Source organism: Erithacus rubecula (genome assembly GCF_903797595.1).
Source record: "Erithacus rubecula genome assembly, chromosome: 3".
Classification (NCBI taxonomy): Eukaryota; Metazoa; Chordata; class Aves; order Passeriformes; family Muscicapidae; genus Erithacus; species Erithacus rubecula.
The window spans coordinates 57,023,664-57,047,421 of record NC_136689.1 but is presented as its reverse complement, the minus strand read 5'-3'; the positions used below and the strand labels follow the sequence as shown (position 1 = coordinate 57,047,421).

General features: G+C 42.4%; 1 protein-coding gene across 1 annotated transcript in view; it reads left to right on the top strand.

Moving 5' to 3' along the window:
- The window catches only part of NFATC1 (nuclear factor of activated T cells 1), a 105,013-nt gene that overhangs the window by 60,253 nt on the left and 21,002 nt on the right, over positions 1 to 23,758 (top strand). Inside the window, 2 exon segments of the mRNA XM_079300629.1 lie at positions 12,386 to 12,391; positions 12,394 to 13,071. Of these exon segments, the coding sequence (XP_079156755.1) occupies positions 12,386 to 12,391; positions 12,394 to 13,071 (684 nt within the window).

Sequence of the window (23,758 nt, the reverse complement as noted above, 5' to 3'; positions counted from 1 at the left end):
AGTAAAAGTGAGAGGTAATGATGATAGCTGGTTCTAATAATTCTTTAGTATTTGAATATTTTGGAAGTATGCTTGGTTCTATGAGAGTGACAATAAATCCAGGAGAGCTGCTTTTGTCTGTGCTGCCCACACAAGAGACCACCTCTGCAGATTATTTCCATTTGCATTGGTGGCAGAGACCTGTTGAAACAAGGACTTCTGCTTTTGGGAGATGAAGAACCACAACCTGATGTTTGTGAAAGCACTGTGTTCTCTAAGCTAAGTTGCTACGTTGCTGTCAACCCTGGTCTGACTTTCTAACCCCAGAGGGTAAATTGCATTCAAATAACATTTCTAAATTCACACCACAGTATTTTGAGCATGCTGGGCTCTTAGCTGGAGGTGGTCATCTCACACCTTGCTGCCTTGCACAGAGTGAAAATGGAGCTGGACAATGTGGGTAGAGATTGGAGTGCTCCATGTCAAATGCTTCCTGGATGGGAAATGTCCAGAAATGTATACCAGTACTTTTTAGGGGTTTTTTTTGAGCTTATATTGGTAGCTGTGGGGTGACAATGAAGTCACTCATGTTAGCTGAATTCCAAGCAGGCTTGTATGAAGATTTTAATTGCTAGTAAATTTAGATTTTTAAAAAATATTATTTGAAATGGCCCTTATACTGAGAACACTCTTTGGAGGAAAGTAGGGAAAAGAAGGGTGGTTGTTTTGTTTTTGTGGGAAGGAAGGAAGAGTAATTAGAAAAAATTATTAAGCTATGCTTTTTTGTAGACTTTCCAAGCAAAAATAATCCTTCTGTGGAAAATACCAACAAAGCAATATTCAGGTCTTGTCACATGGCTTGGAGAGACATGCTAATTTTTTGTAGGTGAAATCCCATAAAGTGCACATTTGGAATTTCCCCCAGTTAGCATGCGTGCACTTTTATCGGGACTTAAATTAAAAATAAGAGTACAGGAAACCTGACATGGCAACGAAATGCTTACTGCATATGTTCTGTGTAGCTATGCTTCACTGAATCAGCCTACTTATGCAAACTTCATTCCCAGTGGGGAAGTCTGTGTATATTTAAAGACTGTTCATCTCTTAAATTGGAAAGAAAAAGAGTTGTTATTCTCTTTCAAAACACTTTTCAGCAACAAAAATCATTTGTAGAGGCAATCAGGTGTTGCCTTGTCACCCAAGTCACCCTCATAAATATTTCAGGTTCAGGCCTCTTCTTAACTGCTGTTTATTAAGCAGCATTTTCCCTCCAGCCTTTACATAGGCCCTTTTTTACCATTGTGTTCTAAACCCTGGGAATAGTGTGCACTCCTGCAGAGTTGGTTTGTGCTATCACTGTTCTTTGTTTGGAACATTTGATGTTTCATTTGATGTGAAGAGGTGGGAATGCATACCTAGTGACAGCAGACCTAGTGACAACAGAGAACCAGCCTAGGCTTTATTCTGCAAAAACATCTTTAATTATGGTAATTGTTGAAAACATTAGGAATCGTGTTTAGTCTGCTATACCAATTTCAATTCTAGTGAAATCTTTTCATTTCAGTGTAAGGAATCCTGAAAGAAAATATGTAACACCAGGGTAGGGTAAAAGAAAGCAGGTATTCCTAGTAAATATTCTTTCCATTCCTGTTTAGTTCTCCACTCACATTCTCTTAATACATATGTATATGTGCATATAGGTAATTGAAAAACATGCTGCGTTCTTTGCAGCCTCTCCCATAACAGTGGTAAAAGTGAATGTGCTTCTGCAATCATCAGAATTAATAGTATAGTATGCTTTTATTATGCTTGTGTTGTAATGCTTGTGTTACAGTTGTAAGGTTTTGCCCTTCCGTGGCTGGTACTTTTTTCCATCATGCCTTTCAAAGATAGATGCAATCATCTCAACTGTGTATTTAGGAACCGTGTACTGTGATTGAATCAGTCATTTATGCTGCTGTGTTTCTAGGAGTCATTTTAGGCTTCATTCAATTTCAGTCACAACATTCTTTTACTGTTTTAATGCATTGTAGAAAACCAGAGTTTAGCTCATGCACAAAAAAATTACTTGAGTCAAGAACCACTGGGTGGTCAGTGTGAAAAAATGTAGATGAGATAAGCATGATTTTGGCCCAGGTAATACTTTGTCTGTTGTTTAAACAAATCCCAGAAACAGAGAAGGTGTAGGGTTTTGATAAGCAAATGTCAGAGTGATCATGAAGTGTAAGATGTGGTTTTACACAAATGAGATGGCATCCTGTAAGCTGCTTCTTCTTCTGTGCTGTAGGACTAATCAAATGCTACATTTCAGTGCCTACCATAGTTTTGCAGGTATTTCTGTGTGAGGGAGCTTTTAAAAGCTTCATGACGCACATCAGACATGTATTTTACAGCTCAGCTGGACTGTGCCAGAACAAAATACCAAATGTGGACTAAATATTGTGTGAGCCCCCTGGCTGTGCTCCTGGGGTGGGTGTGGGCACACACAGGCTGGTGGGAGAGCCATGGGCTCGCTGTGCAGCTCCCACCCCCACCATGGGGCAGTAGGGGGTGTTTCCTGTAGCTCCTATTTCTCCTCATTCCCTAGGGGAACACAGCCAGTGGATCCAGGGACACGTGACCTCACCCATGCCACCTTCCATGGATGGTCCTATAGCATCTCCATGGAGTACAGCTGTGTGACATGCAGCCTGCACAAGCTGCCCTCTCCAGCAGCGTTATTGCGACGCCACAGGGCTTCTCCCGTGCTGTGGAGGTGTGGCAGCATTGTACCTTCCCTCTGATAGCTCAAGTGTTTGGCAGAGCAGGGACTTTCTTGGTGAAGATGAGTTTCTGCTTCAGAAATTAAAAACTGCTGTAAAAGTCTTTTTGCTCTGTAAATGGAAAGTTTCAATAACAAAGCAAAACAGAAAGTAGATGCTTCATAAAAGGAACCCAGGTCTTGAAAATGGGCTTGCTTAAGTCTTTGGCTTGGGATGGGCTGTCAACTTAAATACTCATAATCCACTTTTAATTGCAATTTTGATTTACTGTTCTGCTAAATCCTGAATATTGTATTAGCCCTATGCTGTACAAAAATGACTGTAATGTCATTTTTTTTAGTATTACTTCAATGATACGCATCAATGAGCAATTGCATATCAATTTTGTCCTGGAGTCTGCAGGCTGCAGGCTCTTGAGACTCCTCCACAGACTTGCCTGGCACAGAAATATAATTAGTTTCCATACCATTCTGGTACAGGTGAATTCCTGCAGCTCATGTGGTAAGTACTGATACACTTTGCATTGCCACATCCCACCAGAATTTGAGGAGAAGGCTCTGGACCAGGCACTGCAGACAGGAGTCTGAGCAGAGCACAGTGAGCAGACCCTTGGATGTTCAGCCTTTAAAGTGCCTCCACTGCTGCAGCTCTGTGCAGGGGGCTCTGCAGCTCTCTTATGTGCAGCAGGACATTTTGGAAAACGACATTTCAGGGTTAAACTAACTTGGAGAGTGTGAAGAAGAACACAGGCACGCATGCTGTGGTTCCAAATCCTGTGTTTTCATCTAGGAAAGCTGAAGGAGTTCTCCTGCTCAGAAGACTTTAAACAATGAATGATAAGGATTAGATGTCTTTCTGTTTAGATTTCTTTAAGGAGGTACAGAAAGATAGAGGAAATGTGTTCAAGAACTTATTTTTGCAGATAGGAATGAGTTCTCACTCTGTTTTCTGTTATCCAACAAGAATTGATATCTTTGAATTTTATTTAGACATGTAGTGGTATTTGACTAGCCAAAGACAGGCTAGTTTGTTCAGGAAATATTTAATAAAAAGGAAAGTTGATGTGTTTTTTCTACTGGAATGAAAAATACACTTTTGCAAAGACTTAATGATAAAGTATTTCCAGTTTCTGTTTCTGTCAGTTAATTGTCAAAGCATTATTAAAAGATCATTTCATTGCTTCTAGTATTTATTAAAATGGTGTTAATGTTCTGGGTAACTTTCACTTTGAGATGCAATCCGCTACTCACAGGGCCAGATTTCCAACTGCACAGCCTTCACTCCCAGAGACAGCTTTTCTGTAATTCCTTTGCCTCCCTGCAGTCATCTGCATAAGTCTCTGAGATGCTGAGCTCCTCTGAAATCCTGGCTACAGTGACTTGGTGGGGATAGAAGTCCTTTGAATCTGTGGGTGTGGAGTTATGCTGAGAGCCTGCCTGTGGTGACTGGATGTGCCTCAGTATTGTGGGTGACAGCCCAGTGGCACAGAAGTGAAGCTCTTAACGTTGTAGAATAGAATCATAGGATGTCTCAAGTTGGAGGGGACCCATAAGGATCATTAAGTCCAACTCCCCACTCCTTGCAGGACCACCCCTTGGTGTACATCTGTAATGGGTTACTGCCTCTAAAATTATCCCCTGCCTGCCACACAGATGGGTGCAACAGTGCTTTTCTCATGGCTGCATTGAGCAGCCACACCTCTGTGTCACCCCAGCCCTTCTGCCCACACCTCACTCACAAGTTAAAAGATGACATCAGCCCCCTTAGCAGAAATGAGGATGCAAAGTACTGCCACTCTAATGTGACACAGCATGTGGCTTGTGCTGATTGTCTCCTGACTCCTCTCACTCTCAGTATTTGTTGGATTTTCCTGCTTGAGGTCAGTAAAATGAGTAGCCTAGTCCTTTATGCAAAACAATGGTGATTTGGGGGCTGCTGGGGAGCAGGGCAAATGCAGGGACTGTAATGTTGTGCAGGAACTGTATTTGTGGCTGGTGCAATACAACCTCAGCAGCGCCTCAACAAGGGGACAGAGCATGGCTGAGCCAGCCTGGAGCCTTGGACCTGCTGGAGGAGTTTTCATGCCCAGGAGCATCTGGGGATGCAAAGCCAGCACGTGGCAGGACAGGGCTACAAAAGGGACAGGGTGAAAGGTCGGCCCCAGGGGACTTTCATTTTAAGTGAAAATAGCAATCGTTGTTACTCATTTTTTACACTGTACACTGACACAGTTTATTTCATTTGGCTACTCAGTGGCTGATTGCTACTTCTGACATTTGGCAGAGTAACTAAAAGCAGGTGAGGTTTTTTCAGAGTCCTGTTCTCATTGGTGACAGTCACAAAGTTCATCATCACTGGGTGTGTCAGCCGCTCCACTCCCATCCAGGAGCCATGGGAGGTCTGTGCAGGAGCAGAGGAAGCATGTCTTGTATCACCAGCATTACACCCTCAGGTGCTGGGTACCCACTGGAGCTGCCCACACTTCTTGCACTGCCCACAGTTCATCCAGGTGACATCCATTTTCAGCAGACAGAACCCAGCTAGCTTCATCTGACCTGCAGAGTCTGTCTTGATCTATATGGAGAGGCATATGGAGAATGCTCCTCTCTGTGATGCTCCATCTCCACCTGGAAGGCCAGGAAAAAGCACACCTGTGTGAAGGCCCTGAGGAAAGCAGGGATGGACAAGCACTATGTAGAAGCCCCTGGCTTTGTCTGACTGTCAGCAATGATCACCCCTAATAGTTAATTTCTAGTGCATAAAATTGTTTTTTGTCAGTACCTCGATTTTCAAATATTTCCCTTCTGATGAAAAAGACCTAGCCTGTAGTTTTGGTCATTGAAATCCTCTGCATGAGCATTTTGAGGACTCCTTGCCTTGCTTCCCAGTGATTTCATGTGCATGGAGGGATAAAGTCAGCAGTGATGGTGTAATGTTATGTAGCATCATCAAAAAAGACCTCAGCCCAGTGGATTTTAACATCTGGCAGAGGTGACATAGAAAGCCTTGGCTGGTGCAGACTGGGTGTTGTGCACAGTTAAATGTCCAGTTGAAGGCAGTAGTGGAGCCAGGTGCTGCACCACACTGTGGAAGCTGCAGTACAGCAGCTCAAATGAGCATATCACTTGATTTCCTATTAAACACTCTAGGATTTAACAAAGTGTTATGGTGGAAAATTTTGCCTTTAAAGAATTTTTCTCTCTTTTGAAAGAAAACTAATTCATAATCTTCTGTACTAGCACAACCCAAAATTCCCTCCATCTACCTTCTACTTCTCCTCACATGGTTTAGCAGGGCATGCAACAAGCTACCCTATATAATCTTCTGTCTCATAAATATGTGTAGAATAACCTAATAGTTTAACAGCTGTTGAAAAGCATTTAGCAAATGAGTTAGCTGGAAAGCACTTCCCAATCAGATAATGTCACTGTCCGAGATTATGTGGTGAGGTGCATGCACAAGGTTTCCATCTCCCCAGAGCTATTCTTGTCCAAAACTGTACATATTCATCTGAACCTGTAAAAATCTATTCACAAATCCCAGAAAGGGCAGAAAGGCAGGCATGTTGTTGAGTTAGCCCTCCTGATGAGCAGCACCTGTAGTAGTGTACTAGCAAGAGAGGGTGGGTTCAGATACTTGTGCAGATAAAAGTTGCACACACACGTACGTGTGCTTCCTGCAGTGTCAGATAGCGAGAGGCTTCCTGCAGTGTCTGACTCACCATGCACTGGATTTAGTAACTAAAAGCAAAGGCTTGGTAGCAGCCTGACCTTTAAAAATGTTTTGGTTTAATAGGTGCCTAGGGAATGCACCAAGTTCACAGACAGCATCTGCCCAGGTCCCTGTGGTTGACGGTCTCACAAGATCCCTGGGGCTGAGTGCTTATCCCTTGTCACTGAGATTGCACTGCTGCACATCTGTTGGCAGGGCATTCAGAAAGTTTTGCTCAGCCACTGCTGCTCGGTGTTGCTGAAGCAGGGATTGTGTTTTGTGAGGGCAGCCAGCCCTTTGCCTCTCCCCAACACTGCTGCTGCACAGTCAGAACAAGGGGTGAGGCCTCAAGTATGCTGGATCCAGCCAGTGCTGCAGCAGCAGCCAGGATTTGTCTTTGCACAAACCCAGAGTGTCTAAACTGTACATGGAGATGTGTCCAAATTAGTCTCTGGTCAACCAGCAGCAAAGCAGTGACAAGAGCTGGGGTGACCTGCAGTGTCTTCTGAAGATGTGCTGCCAGTATCAAAACTGACTGACAAGAAAGGGTTTCAAAGGCACAAACAGCCTTTCAGAGCTCAACTCAGCAATGGAGAATTTAGATACCTAGCTCCTCAGCTCTCTTTGAAAGTCTCATCCCAAATTCTTACCAATTGCCAGACATTTCATCCAGAAGTTAAAGAAATGTGTGTGTGCACATGATGAAAAAAGTAGTGTTTTGATTTTCATAGTCTTAACTAAAATCTGTGTGCAGGTGCCAGGGAACTACATCATAGTCTGCACCATGAAAGGAAGCTATTTTGTTGGATAGGTTCAATCAAACTTAAGGGTAAAATAACTATATTTTAGTATATTTTGGTGCCATAAATGTCTACACTGAGAATACTACACAAAAATGGGAATTTCATAGTTAAATGTTAATCAGGATTAAAATCTGCTTAATTGATAATTTTTTTTCAGTTCACATATTTTAATACCCACCCTCCCCCCCCACAAAAAAAAAAAAAAAAAGAAAGTTTAAAAACCCATCTGGATTGCTGAAGTGCAAAAGCAAACACACACTTGTTAGAATTGTCAAAAAATATATTTAGTTTATATCTGAGCACTTTCTGACTCCCTTTACTGAATGTACATGATTTATTATTTTTCTTCTAGGTTTGATATATTAACTTTTTACCTGCTAGAAAGGCCTTTCATTTAAATGTGGGCTTGCAGAACTGGCTGAAATATTTCTCCCAGATTCAGACACACACAGAAGGACCATTGTCTTCCACCAGTGCCTTGGTATGATGTCATAACCCTGATCTCTCTGAGTAAGAAGCTTTGATTTATAGCTAGGGCTGCTGCCAATGCGTGGTTCTCAGAACTTCATATTAAATTAGATGACATAATGACATGAGTTCAGAGTCTGAGAAGGCATCACCAAACCATTGAAAACCAATTAGAAATTAATGTGCTTATCTGACTAATTTAGAACAGTGACCTCTGTCATATTTTAATATTCAAAATCAAGGACTGTTTAAAACTGTCTGTCAGCTGACCTGATGCTTTGTGAAGTAAAGGCATTTAAAATTTCACTGTACCTAACTTGCATTCTTTTTTACCTTTTTAGGGCAAGGGCCAGATCCTTCAGCACTCCTAAATGAATAATGTTGCTCCTGAGTCTGAGCATACATAGAAAGAGTATCATCTCTTGTGTTTACAATTTCACAGATTCTGGCTTCATTGCTGCAGTTTATTATAGATGAATCTCAGCATATGGCAAATTCAGTCACAGTTTTCCATTTTTTTTTTGTTCTAGCCAGCTGAGAGTCTGCAAGATTGGGTGCTACCTCAGCACCATGGAGCAGTTCTGAGACAGAGTGGTTGTTGCTCTTTGGTATGGCTCTGCTGGGTTTAAGAAGTAATTCTGCTGAAAGTGCTCACAGGTTCTGAACAGCTGTAGGGCTTTGCAGTTAATTGCCAGCCCAGGCCTGCTGTGTGATTGACTAGGAGCATCTCTTAGCTGTCAGGGTTTTACTAAATCATTCAAGATTTCAAATATTTGAGCTAGAAGTTAGTTAGGCTAATGCTGTTCTCTGTTAAATATTAATCCTGAAAAAAAAGATCAGTGCTGTCTATATCACATTGCACGTCCCTGTGTGAAATACTCCCTTGTGGAAGTCAGTGATGATGGAAATGGATGTGTGTTATGGCAGCTAGGCCACCATGCCTCCACATTGATGTGTAACAGGGCTCAAAACCCCTTTTTTGATCTTGGGTTTGTAAAGACTTGTAGTTTATCAAGCATGAGTCAGTAGATCAGTGGTAACACAAGTACCCAGCTGGCCAGTGATCAGTCCTGTCCACTGTGTTGTGCAGAGGGTTCTCCTGTGAGCTGCCCAGGGTTCTCAGGTGCAGGGTCCTGATTTGGACTTGATCCTTGAGGGTCCCTTCCAAGTCAGGGCATTCTATGATTTTTCTGTCTAGAGAAAATGGTGAAGGTGGGTACTAAGGTTTGTATCCTGTTCTAGGTCAGGTGCTGTTGCCCACCCCATCTGAGCATCTCAGTCCCCCAGAAGTCAGTGAGACAGTGGGTGGGGGTGTGTTAGTTCCTTGTAGACTCATTGCAGTGTTTGAGTAATGCTGTAGACACTGTAATGGCAAGTGGGTAGCCAGTGAGTAGTTACAGGCTGTTCTGCATTGGTTTGGGGAGGTGTGCCTTGAAATACCCACAGCTAAGAGCCCTCTAATGTCCTTTGAAAAGAGGAAGAAAACAGTTGCCCTTTCAAAGAAAGAATATAAGGTGATTTACACCAACTTTTGACCCAATCAGTGTATTTTCAGAATGACCAGACCTCCAGGTAGTTCGAGGTGAGTTTGCAAATACAAACATTGGCAAAGATTTTTGGCCTTTGTTACTCTGTTTGTTGAAGATATACAGACTAGGGAGAATCAAGTAATGGGACAGAGTAGCATAAATAAACCATCAACTAATGTAATGCAGCAATTTGTGATACTGTGTCCTCCACAAGTCAAGTACCACCGTTATTCATGCAAAGTACTATAGTTGAGATCAGGCCAGAAGGGGGAATGTTGATGTCTTAGGTTTCTTCTGACACACTCGGCTTTACAGGTCTGATTCCAGATAATCTGGATCATTAATAATAGTTTCTTCATGGAAAAAAAAATCCTACAGACTTTTCTTTTCCAAACTGGTGCCTCATGACAACATTTGCAGTTTCTAAAAGGGAGTTAAGTGGCTGCCATCCCTGTCTGTATGATGCTCACACTCACTCTGCACAGGGTTAATGGCCCTGCAGCTGGCAAAACACAGAAAAGTCAGATACAAATCCCTTCACCATTTCAGCAGGAATACTTTTTTCTGTCTTCCGGTGTGATGCTGATTCTAGTGATGAGATTAGCATACAAACGAAATATGGGATACTGAGCAAGGGCTGACTGTTTTTACTTCAAAAAAGGTATCAAGGCAGTTCAGTTGAACAACTTCAGGCAACTCTAAGCATAATTGCATTTAGTATTTGTCCATTTAAAGGCGTTTTCTTCCCCATTACATGAAATAACTGATGCCTATAAGTATTAGTTCAAAGCAAAACAACCCTGACGAGTCTCTGTTTTCCCTCTGAATTTGTAGGCACCAGGAGTGTCTTTGGTTGCTGTCACCATCCCCAAGTGAGTTTTTGGACTAACAGGTGTGGAATAGAGTCCCTCCCTTCCATCAGGTGCACAGCAGGACTTACTGGTGGTCATCTATTGGCTGCAATATGTGTATTTCAGTGTAGCAGCACACAAAAAGAGATTAACAATATTCATGATCACTAATCAGACCCCCAAATGGACCCCATGGCATTGCTTTTGTAAAGAAAAAACTCAGACTGAAGTGACAAAAAAGTGCTTGGTGCACCAGGTAGCAAAGTTGTGCTGCAGAAGAGCTACAATGAAAAGCCAGCCCGAGATCAGGAACCTGCATTCTGTAAAGTCTCCAGCCTGCCTACCACCAGGGCTATTACCCTTCCCCAGGTCATAACAAGTCAGACAACTCCAGGGTTTATTGGAGTTGTATTGCCAGTGGTTGAGCTTGGAATTATTTAGCACAGGTGTTTCTATAACAGTGATATATTGGGAAAATTCAGTGTTCAACAACCATCATATTTCCAGCTGTGCTGTGGTTAGTGCTAGCACAGTGAACCTAATATAAAACATGTGAGAATATTTGCTAGCTCAGGAACTTGTTAAAGGTATTTTCTTACAATATCTTAGTTGCTGTGTTTGTCTAGGTGCAATTTCTTCGGTCTTGCATTTTCCTAAGGGGTGTGATAGTGGTTTTGTAAAGCTGTCACTGAACCTGGAATCAGCATCTCTGCAACCAAGTGCATTAGTAGCCCTGCTAACCAGTGTGCAGCACACAAGGTGCTGAAAATAAGGTTATGAGAAATCCAATGACAGTCCATCACACCTAGCATATTTGTCTTGAGCAGCACCTGTGCATCTGTTACATATATAGACCTGGTTTTACTAGGGTGCTAGAAATCTTGAAACAAGTGTTGCAAGCATCTACATGTAAAAGAACATAAAAGAAACAAAGTTAACAAGGGGCTCGGGGACTGTAAAACAAGGGTAGTGAAGTGCATTCACCACCAACAAAATCTGTGAGTGTTAAAAGAGGTTTTATGTGTGCAGATGGACACGTGTGTTTTAAGGGGCGGAAAAAGACTCATACACAAACATAATAAATGGCTGGACAATGTGTAAGAGTTTTGTAAAATGTATGCAAATAAAAATATAGTCAGAGACACTCGTGCAACACATGTATCTGAGCTGAGTTGGGAAAAGATGTTTCCTTATTAACTTCGTGCCACAGTGGGTTGGTTATTAGAATATTATGAAAAATATTCTCTGGTGTCACCATAAATTTTTTAGAAAGAGGATAAATGCTACTATGCATCCATATGCAATCATTGTGTGCATTAGAGTTGCATCTGTCTAGAAAGAAATACATCTACAGTCTAGCTTGGCTCTATTATTTCTAATTTTCCTGATTGAGAAGGTGGGTCAGTTTTACCTGTGCACTGCATCTGCTGTAGGAGAAGCTTCAAAGACACCTCTTCATGTTGAAAAGACATTTTGATTTGAGAAAGGATCTTTCTTCTCTGATTTGAAAAAGCAGCTCTACATTTTTCATGACTGAATTGATGCTCACTGACAATCATTTCTGTCCACATTCTGGTAGTTTTTAGAGACATGACAGCTCAATTAGGGCATTGTTTGGGACAGTGGATAGAGCAAGCAGAGGTCTAGAACAGGAATCAGTTTGCCTTGGTGGCCAGAGACTAACATTTTTTAGGAGCTGGCATTAGCAAAAATCAAATGCAATTAATGTAAAAAACAAAAAAAATCAGATCCTACTCTTTTAAAAATATCTTCACAATTGAAAATTTCTTATACATAGCACTTTGTCATGTATCTTTGCAACTTCATTTTCATTCTAAAAAAGTCAAAAAGCCCCATCTCAACCTTATTATGCTCCAGTTTACTGCATGTACAGACATTTATCAAATGGGCCATCGGTAGCTGTAGAAATGCAGTAGTCTATCCAAGTTAAAATTCTTGCCTTGATTACTACAAATCCACGGAGCCCTTGGGTCCAAAGCTTCCACTGAAGCACAGCTATTTGCAAATAGATTTTTATAGCACATTAGTGCTGGAGGAGAGTCCAAAGAAAATAGTCCTTTTCAATATTAGAACCAGCTGTGACTTTCTTGTGCTGATGACTCATTCATTTTTTTTTTTATAGGGTGGGAGAACTAGGCAAAAGACACACAGAGTCTTATTCACGACGCTGTTTGTTTTGCAAAGGGTATCCTAGCCACAAGCCAACTTGATCATACCAATACGCAACTCATGTTTATTTAAAACCTTTTTTCTTTTAACAGTTCCAATTATAAAACAGAACCCACAGATGACTATGAGCCTGCTCAAACCTGTGGACCAATGAACCAAGGCTTAAGCCCTCTCTCTAAGCCGTACTACAGCCAGCAGATCATGATGCCCCCCGATCCTGGTTCGTGCCTCGTGGCCGGCTTTGCCTCCTGTCAGCAGAGGAACGCCGTGATGTCACCTTCTCCCAACGCAAGCCCCAAGCTGCACGACCTCTCGTCCTCTCCTTACAAGTGCATCCCCAACCCGGGCCACAGTCACCTCGGACTTCAGCAGCCCGCTGGAGGTGTCCCCACCATACAGGAAGTGCCAAGGTCTATAGTTGTGCACCCAAGCCCCCCCGAGCAATCATCTCACGTCATGCTGCAGCCGCAGGTGAGTCAACATCTGAGCAGTAGCTGTCCCCTTGGTTATCAACAAACACTCTATCCCAACAGTCCCTCTTCTCCAGTTCCATCTGTTACCCAAGAGCCAACCTATTTGCAGTCCTGCAGTCCAACTCACTCATCCATAATGGGTCAACAGCAGCAGCAACTGCCGAAGGTTCACAGAAATGAGTCTCCAACAACCCAACCACTGTCATTGCCAGAGTTGCATGAGGAAAGTAATCATAATTTGGCCCCTATTCCTGTAACGATCAAGCGAGAACCTGAGGAATTGGACCAGATGTACCTGGATGATGGTAAGTCTTCCACAGCACAGGTTTGCCTTCACCATGTTGCTCTATCAGTGAGTTCCCTTAACCACCCCTTCTTTTGAATCCTGGTGGAAAAAAGTTCTGTTGGTAGCCTGGTGTAAAGGTGTGGACTTTGCTTGTATTGTCGTTATACAGGACCCTTTCATTTAATTTGCAATAATGAAACCACGTTATCTAAGCATTAAATGTTGTTAGTTAGCACAGAGCTCTAGCTGCATGACCAATAGCTATGTTGTAGTAATCTTAACTGTATGTTCTTGGCTTACGCCCATGCCAGCGACCTGTGGAGCTGCAGTGAAAACATATTTAACATTGTCCAGTTCATAATGCAGTGAAAGGTCTGATGTGGAAATCTGTTCACTGAAACTAAGTGTTAAGCTGCTCTACTTCTGTTGAGAAGGTTCACATTAAGAAGGGAGGCGTATCTTTCAGCTTCACTTTTCAGTCTGTTAGCATCTGATGTTAAGACTGCCTTTTTTCCCCCATTTTTATTGTGGCCTTGCTGCTGTTTTTTCTTTTCTTCTTTTTTTCCCCCTTTTTCTGGTTTTGTAAGTCTCTGTATGTATATATATTCTACATGCAGCACTGAAAAGTTGAAATGCTGTCACAAACTAAGACCCTAGTTCCTAAACATTTATTAGTTGAGTGTAATAAAAGGGATAATATGGAATTTGGTTATGTGACCTTACTGAACTGTGATTTAGCATTTGCTGCTAAGTATCCCAGTAGTCTTCTGGACTCTTACCTTAATGCAGGATGTGAATTCCCTTCCAATAGCCACGTAACTTTATATAACATACCATGCTAATTGAAGAAGAAATGCCACTTAAACGGCTGCATTGAAACTAATTGGTGCCAAGGAACATCTGAATGTTATTGTCCTTCAGGGAGAATTTAAGGACAATTCATTGCACTGGGGTTTTTTTTAAAAAAGGACATTTTGTCATTCTATTTTGAACAGTATGCTACTCACTGAAATAGGATTGCAAATTAGTGTTCTGGAGCCTGAGCAGCAGCTCTTTGCTTTTCAACTCTAGGAAAATTATTTTTCTTAACACAAGGTGTTATTGGTTAAATGATAGATTGGTCCAGGGAGCTTTTCCTAATTAGGAGTTTAGGTCACTAGTTTTGCACAACACATCTCTTTGACAAGGTTTTCTTCATACAGTGTGCATCTTTATCACTTACCTATGCTGCAAGGAGCATGATTTCAACAAACTAAATGAGAAATGTAGACAAACCAAAAATAGCCATGCCAGAATCTTGGATTTGAGAAAAAACAGAGTTTATCTATGTAAGGAGGAGAATTAAGATAAATCTAAACCTAGTGTATAGCTGTCTTTCATAGAAAAGTGGAAGAAAGGGGCAACCTTCCTGCTTTACCTCTCAAAAATCCAGCAGCCTCTTCTCTGACAGAGCCAGCCTTTGGCTGGTCCTACTGGAAGATGGGAATGTTTCTCAGGGATGGGGGGTGAATAAAGCACCTCAGCCATGTCTGCTTTAGATTTCTCATGGAGGAACAGAGGAACTTTGTTATCATGTGGTCTAAGAGAGAGGTTTTAGTATTTTCATCAATCTCATTCTCTCTGCCAAAGTGTAAATGGTTTAGCCTTTAACCTCATCTCTGTTCCATCACTCTCCTCTGGACACACATGCACACCAGTCCTCTAACAGATGACCAGAACTAATTGTAGAAGCCACCATGTACATCTGCACTGATACTTGAGGTTGACTTTGAAGGTCTCTTCAGCTAGCCAAATCCAGATATACTTCCCTTTGGCATCCAGCAGGCTTTCAAAATCATTCTGTCTGACCACAAGAACTATAGACCAAAAAACAGTATATAATGGGAAGTCCTGATAACAGTATATAATGGGAAGAAACCCAAGCCTTTGTAGTTCAATGAGTTACATACCATCAGTTCCCTCTGAGGGAGTCAATGAGAAATAGCTAAAATGATATTTTAGGGATCTCAGGGATCACACTGATGAACCTCAACCCACATGAGCTGCCTTTTCCTATCTAAACCTTAATCTCACTGCCTGAAGAAAAAATCATACACTCTATCTATATCTGAAGTGGACTACTACCCTCTTTATATTTGTCTCAATATCCGGGTGAGGGGCTAAAGGCAGGAGGTGTTTCTAGTTGGATTTGTATTGGCCAAGATGCCCTGTTCAAACCATGCAGAGCTCTGTCATGCCTCAGACACGCAGCACAGGAGCATGAAGCTGTGAGTCAGGCTGGAAGCCTGTTTAGGTATGTGCTATATGCATTTCATGAAGGCAGTGTTTTCACCACCACTGCAGACATTGGTTTCACATTACATTTAATCTGATGGAACTACTAGGCTCCTATGGAAAGGGTGGCCTCAATACACCTTGCTCTGTCACATGTTCTTACTGCTTCCTTTGAGTCATATCAGTTGATTATAGAGCAGAAGAGCAGGCTAATGGAAATTTAGGTTGCCCAAAAAAGCAAAATCCACATAGTCTTCCATTGGGTCAGCTCATGGAATGATGTCCAGTAGCTGGATCCAGCTCTCAAGAGGGGGGCAGGAAGCCTGGTGCTGTGGGCTGAAGGTGCTGCAGGGTCACTCTGGGTGGCAGAAGCCACCAATAGGCCACAGCAAGCGTGAGGTGAAGCCACTTCTGATATGATCTTATCCTCCCCAGCAACTATCTAATCACTCATCCTGTTTTGGTTAAAAATCCCCTTCACCTGTCTGTTATGGAAGGGTGACGTCTGGGCTCTGTCACACAATCTCAAAGGGCAGTTTGGCCCCTCTGGAAACCACTGGTGATTGCTCCTGCTGTGCCAGGGGGTGCTGCTCACTGGGATCAGCACAGAAAAGGCAAAGCACATATGTAGCACCTTTGTGCCTGGTGCTGTTTCATTCACACCTCTGACCATAACAGTGAAGCAAGGGGCCCTCAGTTTTGGTGAGTGGCTCATACCAAATAGGAGCAACTCATTTTTTCATGTGTGTGACTTTTTTTTAAAAATAGGAGCTTTTTGAAGGTATTGCCATTTTTTAATTACTGCTATGTCCACCTCTAAGTCATCTTCTTCTTGGAGGAGTGGGTAGAATATCTGTGGCACTTGTGAACAATATGAAACAGGTCAGGTGTACTTAACTGCTCTCTTTGCCTGCTACTCCAAGTATAACAACTTTTTTCCTCATCCCTGATTAATGAAATGTTTTAATGACATTTAAAATTAAATTCTCAAAGCATCACTCATTTTAATAACTATATCTTCACAGTATTTTGTAGCTATTTAATACCTTCAGTTTTATCTAAAAGTATTTAAGAACTGTGAGGTATTGATATCTAGCATACTTAGGGAACTACCAGAAAAATAAAATATCCAATTGATTTTCCCGGATTATAACTGATAAAATTTTGGTTACTTGTTTACCTCTTTAGGGAGGTTTGATTTACGTATCTAATATACATAGAGCAGTTTTGGACTAGTACAAGCAGAAATCTTATGATTTCAGCTTATGGGTTTAAAGTAATATTCATTCCTTTAGTTCTGGAATATGTCCAAATATAGACCATTTACACTGCAAAGTATAGATGGAAAAAAACAGTCAATGAATTTATATAAATAGAGATCCTTTATATAAGACATTTTTCTGCTTTGGTAAAGGTGGGTAACTGAAGTAATGTAAAGGGAGCACACAAAGAGAATTCCATTTTAGCAAGTAAATTCTGGTCTTGGCAATCTTATTTTAAATCAAAATCTACAGTAGCCACCTGGGCTACTCATTAAATGTGCTGTCCATTTCAGTATGTGAGTATTTGATTCCACATATAGAACATATTTAAACTCATGCTGTAAAGTGATACCTGATATATTATGGCTATGCTCTTGATACTGAAAGGTATCTGGCTTGGATACCAGCACCCATTTCAAATAATTTTCAGTTCAGCCTCTTAGCAAAGATTATGGCTGACTGCCTTTTCTGCCTTCACAGGAAAATTTGATTAAAAGTGGTTGAAATTGTGACATTTATGCCTGGCTTTGGTCCTCTGCAAGACTCCATGGTCCTTTGCAGGGGGAGAGGGAGTGTCTCCTGTCCTCTGCACCAGGAGCTCTTGCAGACACCTGCAGGACCCTGGGGCACCCTGGTAGGTGATGCTGGGACTGACAGTGTCTCCATGTGCATGTGCCACTCTGCCCTAAGCAGTGAAGGTTCTGTGGTGTTTGCCTTTCAGATCTACCCTGGGAGGAGTGTGGGGTGATAGGGTGCTGGAGCTCATGGAAAATCATTAGGCAGGCAGGTTTGAGGCACCTCTTTAGTACAAGTTCATGCTGTAATTTCTTTTAAGAAAATACGTATTATTTAGGTATTGATGTGTCTGCTTTGAGACATGAAATGGAATTAGTATAGCCCAAAGGGATGGATAGTTTGGGGATGCTACAAGCTGCTGAGAATTCTTCCTGATCCCATGAACCAGGTTTGAAAATTTACCTAGTTTATATCTTTGTCTCTATATTTATATTTTGAATGTGCTTCTCTCTGCAGTTATCTAACTAGTACTTGAGTCAAAAGCTATGCTAGTCTACTCTTGAACTAATCCTCCTTCTTTTCTGTTGACTGGGGCAGCTCAGACAATTTTTCAGAATTTTAACTGACTTGCTTAGAGGTAAAAGAAACCCTAAGCCAGAGGCAGGAGAGTGGAAGTTCACACAATTTTCCAGATGTCCAGGCAGCTGGGAACTGGCCAGGCTCACAACAGGAGATGCTCTAGGTGACTTGAAATCACCTTCCTCATACCCATTTCCCTTTCCTGGACTAGTGTAGCCTGTGTGGAACACAGAACTGAGCTCCAGCTCTTTCATTTCACCAGGATGGATGATGCCAAGAAATATTTTTCAGGTTGTAACTGGCACTCCCACAAGCTATTAGATATTTTACCTGCAGCAGAATGACACTCATTTGTGAAATTATTTCCTGCTGTTAGAAACATCAAAGAATGTAGTTTTCATTACAGATGAAAATGAAGCTATTTTGAAAAAGCAAGAGGGAAACACATTGGTAACAGCAGGAAAAAATATATGACTTATATTCCCAACAGGTTTCAAGGTGTATTGTACGTTCTGTAATCCCATTTGTTATATTAATGTACAAAACTTTACAAAAGCAGTTTTTAATTGAAAGCAAATGAGCATCCTGGAGGATTCTTTAATTAAAGTGCTTGATTACCCAGTGCTTGAGCACTGAAGGCCTGGCTTCTAAACTCAATTTTTGAGATGCAGTGGCAGCCTTGCTGAAATCAGGAGCACACTCCCATTGTTGGCCATGGGGCCAGAGTTCCACATGCTGTTGAAAAAATGTTTTCCAGAATGTCCTGAGTCCCACGTAGGAGCCAGAACTGAAATAATAGTATCTGAAAGATAGATCTCCAGTCTGAAGTTTTGTATATTAATTCAGCCTCCTCCTCTCCACATGAATGCTTTCATAAAGGTCTCTATCCTGATCTTGACTTGATCAAATCTATAAATCTTTGCACAGTAAGATGAAAATACACAGGCCATAAACAAAGGTGTCTGATGTTTGGATATGTGGCTAGCAGAAAGTATCAGAACCACATAATCATCTTTTTTAAAACAAGGAGGCTTTTGTTCTTGTGATTGTCTTTGCACAGCTGTGAGTTTTATAGCACCATGCCAATGAATGCACTCATTGCGACTTGTATTTTACTCTGAAAAGGTAAATTGGGAGTATTAAGCCCCCAATAAGTATGTAAAAGTGGCAAAACCACAGGTAAAGTGTTACTAAAAGCTGCACTCCTGCCAGCCATTTCATTTCAAACATGGCTCTCTCAAATATAACTTTTGCAGTAAAAGCTGTAACTCCTGGATGTAATATGAGCTATTGCTAATGTCATTCCCATGAATTGCTTACAGTGTTGAACTGTTAGATGTCTGACAAGTCCATATATCTCCTATACAGTATATATGAAAGTTTTCTGCGTCTAAACCATATGTTCTTTTTTTACTCCTCTATATTCTGGAAATGCACGTGGTTTGGTGATATAGTTTATTTGAACAGGAACCATAGCAGACAGAATTATTGTTTCGCTGAAATGTATCCTTTTTCATACATCTCAGCTTCATGATTAAAGCAATTGGCTTTTGAGGCGTTAAGTTTAGTCTGCTTCTGCCACAATTATGCCTTTGAAAACTCCTGAGTTCACCCAGTGATTTCCAGTAGTCCAAATGTCATTAGAACAACATGCAGGTAGTCTGCAAAGTCCAGTAACACTGTCTACACTTTTGGCTTGGGTGAGCTTTTCCCTTCCTCCCTTTTGGCCAACTCTTGCAGCTCTGGGAGAAAACAAATAGCTTTCCTCATGGAAAGTTTTACTTAACCTGGCATGATGCCTGAGCCTAGACCCTCCTCGTCTCTAATGATGATTGAAAGTGTACATGCTACTGTGATAAAACATGCTGAGTCGTTAACATTTGGGGCTTGGGCTGTGGGCGATGAGTAAGGGAGGCTGAAGTAATGCATTCAGTCAGACCTTGGTTGGACTTGCACGTCTGGGTTGGAGGGGGATCCTGTTACACGAAACCACACACCCCCAGGAATGCCTTTTGCTGTTTCTGGCAGGTTTGATGAATTGGGTCTCCCAGGAGGCCTCCAGAAGGAAGCCCCCAGAAGCACAGATGAGCAGACTAGGTGTCTTTCCTGCTTTTCTGCAGCCCCAGGTGTGCAGAGCAGACCTGCCTACCCCTTAGCTGTGGTATGCTGTGAAATGCAGTAGGGAACTTTGCTTTCTTTCAACGTCAGCACTTTCATTTCCAGGGAGGTCCTTGAGTCTCAGGCTTTCAAGAAAATGTCCAGTCCCCTTGGAGAAGTCCTCAGTGGCTCCAGCCCCATTCAGTGATTCCAGACACTGGTGGAGGGGGCAGGAGGCTGACCAAGCAACAGGAAAGCTGCAGAAAGCAGTGTTGAAAAAGCAACATTTGGTTGGTGTTCATCTGCTCATGCACCTTCACGTTAGCACTTGGAGCTATTAAGTGTTTGTCTGGAGCTGCACTGCTGCCCGTCTTTCCAGCTGAGAGCAGCTTGGAGGGAGTCACTTCTCACTCCCATGCCCAGTTCATTCTTCCATTTTCATTCTTCAACTTCTATATCAATGGCTATTGGTGTTGCCATTTCAAATGGTAAAGGTTTTGTTGGTTATTTTCTGTAAGCTTTCCCTGGCAGCCAGCAGAGAAGAAGTTGCTGTATCTGAGCCTTGGTAACATTTACATCTGCTTTTAAGCCTGGAGCAGTGCCAAGGAAAATACATGGCTTGCAGAAGCACAAGCTTCGTGAGAAAGCTTTGTTCCGATGCAAATTATTTTAGGAATATGTTGTTTGTTTGAATCGTTTCTGCTGAGCTGAGCAGTATTAGCTGCTCAGGTGTGGCCTCATGCTTTGGCCTCCGTGCTCTCATGTCCTGAGCCCCTTCTGTCAAAACATTTGTGGGGAAGTTGTGGTGGCAGGCCCCTCTTCTCGAGGGAGCAGAGCAAGGCACAGGCACCTCCGCAGAGCCGGGCTGGCGGCTCAACCCAGCAAACACATCCATGTCAGAGGGAGCAGCTTCCCCAGCGGGATGTACAGTGCTCCTGGAGAGGATCTGGCAAGCTGCTGGATCCCCAGGCTGTGGAGGGCCTGCCTCTGCTCCCACTTAAGTCAATAACACCGTTCCCTTTGGATTCCTTGGGAACAGGACCAAGAGCGTGGCTGGTAGTTAAAGCACACATAATAGCTGCATTCATGGAAGCCTGGTCCCTGATAGACAGGCAGGGGGGGGGTTTTCCAAGCAGATTTCGGCACGGCACCGCTCATTGTTTCATCTGTGTCTGCTGGACAGCCGGGGTCTGGGGCTGATAGTGCCCTGACCGTGGCTGCAGAGAGCAGGCTGCCTGATAACCTGGCTCCATGGCTTTCCTCCTCTCCGAGGAGCTGATTGCAGCCAGAGGGGGCACAGGCTTCCACAACCGGCTTATCACCAGCCTGGGAGGAAGCTCATGAAAAAAAGCAGACCCTCAAATTGTTCCCCTCCTCCTTTGTCACTGAGGAAGTCTGCAAATCCTGGGCATTGAAAATACCTGGGAACAATCGGTGAGTAAGAAATACAGGAGGAAAACTACAGTCCTGCTCCTTGTTGGCCAGCCTGGCTGGGTTTGGCAGCAAACCAGGGAGCTGGACCAGCCCTCTGTATCTTCTTTACAGGCTTCACTTTTAGATCTTCTACATTTTGCACACCATGAAACCTACTGCAAGGCAAACAGCAGATAGCTGAGCGAGATGGTGCTGCAAGTGTGTCAGAACTCCCAAACTCTGTTGCTCCTGAACATAATTTGCAGTATGAGCACTGGAACAGTTTTGAAAAGGCAATGCTACAGGCTCTCCAAATCCACAATTACTTGGATTAATTTTTTGATCTTTATGTAGTTATAGCTCATTATCTAAGCATCACATAAACATAAGAATGTTCCTCACTTGCCTTTCCTTTGCACAACTGAAATACTATTTCTCTACTAAATTTTGACTCTCCTGAAGCCATACTGCTGCAGAGAATTCAGAATACAAGATTTTACTCTTCACGTCTGTACTGTCCAGATTGCTATTGATGTTAGATTTCTGTGGGAGATCTGTGAACATCTATTCCATTCCATAACTCTTTGGGGTTGCAAAATAGGTATTGCTGTAGATATTATGAATCCATTTTGATATCCTGGAAGCAGCATTCAGTTACTTTTCTAGTGCTCCAGGGAAAATACGTGTTTCAGTGCCACCTCATAGCAAAATCTTCTGCAGATTACTTAAGAAACCGAAAAGATGCTATTTTGGGTCACAAGAGAAGCCTCCAAAAATAACAAACTGAATAATATTTATTTTAACCTTTATTTCTGTCCTGCATATGCAAATCCATACACAGATAAAGTGTCTGAAATGATGTATAAGACTTTGTGTTCTAATTATTTTACATCTTTGCAGTTGTGTTGGACGAGAGTGATCTAAGTCTCTTGTACTCATGACTGACTTTTCTGAAAATCCTGCAGGTGCCTGTTGAGTAAAGCCTTTTAGAAACATGAGGTCAGGTGGAGAAGCCCATCCCTTGGTGGTTCTGTTGTGCACACTCAGTTCCTGAACCATTGCAGCTCCATACTGCTGCTCACCTCTGAGCTGTGATTGTCACTAGTGCTGGCATCTGAGCTTTTGCTATTCAGTTATTCTTTTGGAAGACTGAAGTGACTGCTAATCTCTTTGCTATTAGTTGATTGTGTTCCACCAAGCTCCAGGCTGCACTTGCACTCAGCTATTGGCTTGAGGCCTTTCACTTCAGACCATCTGCATGAGGCATTAACAACTTTTCTAGGCACCTTCTTCTTACAGTAATGTCTTGGGGTCAGTAGTACTGGGAAGTTCAAATGTTCTTCTCAATCTAACATGACTTTATATGAAATTGTCATATAAAAAGAGAAACTTGTTCTGGTTGTTTTTTTTTTTTTTTTTTTTCAATTACACTCTTTGTTTTCTTTGTTCTGAGAAACTTCCCTGACTCATTAGCTGATAACCCCTGCACAACACACCTTGCGCCCCAGCAGCCAAAGGCTGGAGCTTCCTGAAGTTGCTGGAATTGATGGCACTCACATTCTGGTTTGGCAGTGTTGTAATGAGTCCAAGTTTTGCCAAGCTCAGCCAGACACTGCACAAAAGCTCTCTGGAACGGCCCCCAGAAATGGAGATGGCTTTTCTGTTCCAGACCCTGAGCTCCTAGGTAACTTTGAAAGAGTTCTCAGGCATTTTTTTCTTGATTTTTTTCTTCCCCAAAGAAAGTATGTTAGGATGAGGAAAGACATCATTTCAAAAGAAAAAGAAGCAAAACTGATTCTAGGGCTGAAATTGCCATCAGCCCCAGAGTGAAGACTATGCTTTTTGCATCAGCAGACAAACCCAGGGGCAATGGCTGCTTCAGAAAACTTTCCAGGAATTCTCCCACTGTTTTTGGAAACCCGTGCTGGACCATTACAGACCAGAAAAGCACACTACCTATTTAAACCTGTTTAAACCACAGACTCACAGTTGGATGAGCTGTCACCACTTGTTAGGAACCTGCAAACCTCCATTGTTACCAAACAAACTCCTGGTTTCTGCCCTATCCAACACATAGTCAGAGTTGTAGAGATAAAGGTGACCATGGCCTTTGGGATTACAGGGTTCAGACTTACCTTTTTGCAATCTGATATCCCTGATATTTCATGTCATTTCAATGGTAAACTAAAACCTTAAAGAGGATCCAGCAGTGCTGAAGTCAAGGAAAGGTTTGCCAGAAGGACTTGCTAATGTGAAAGCAGCTTCTTGGTGCTATTTTAGTAGCCAACTCACAATTCCAGAGATAGCTGCAGCCCTCAGCTGAATTGGTGTGTGCTTGCTGGCAGAGGCAGAGCTGTGCTGCAAGACTCCAGGACCCCCAGTCAAAGCTGGGGCTCTGCCTGGGCTGCCAAGGATTGAGCACATTGGAAGGGATGGGGAGATGGGGCCCTTTGTGACAAGTACAGACAAGTGCATGTGTGTATATACATCAACTCTATTTGGGAAACTTAGTAAAGAAGATAAAATAGAAGCTGTCTCATGAAGCTGTAGCATGGTCAGCAAGCA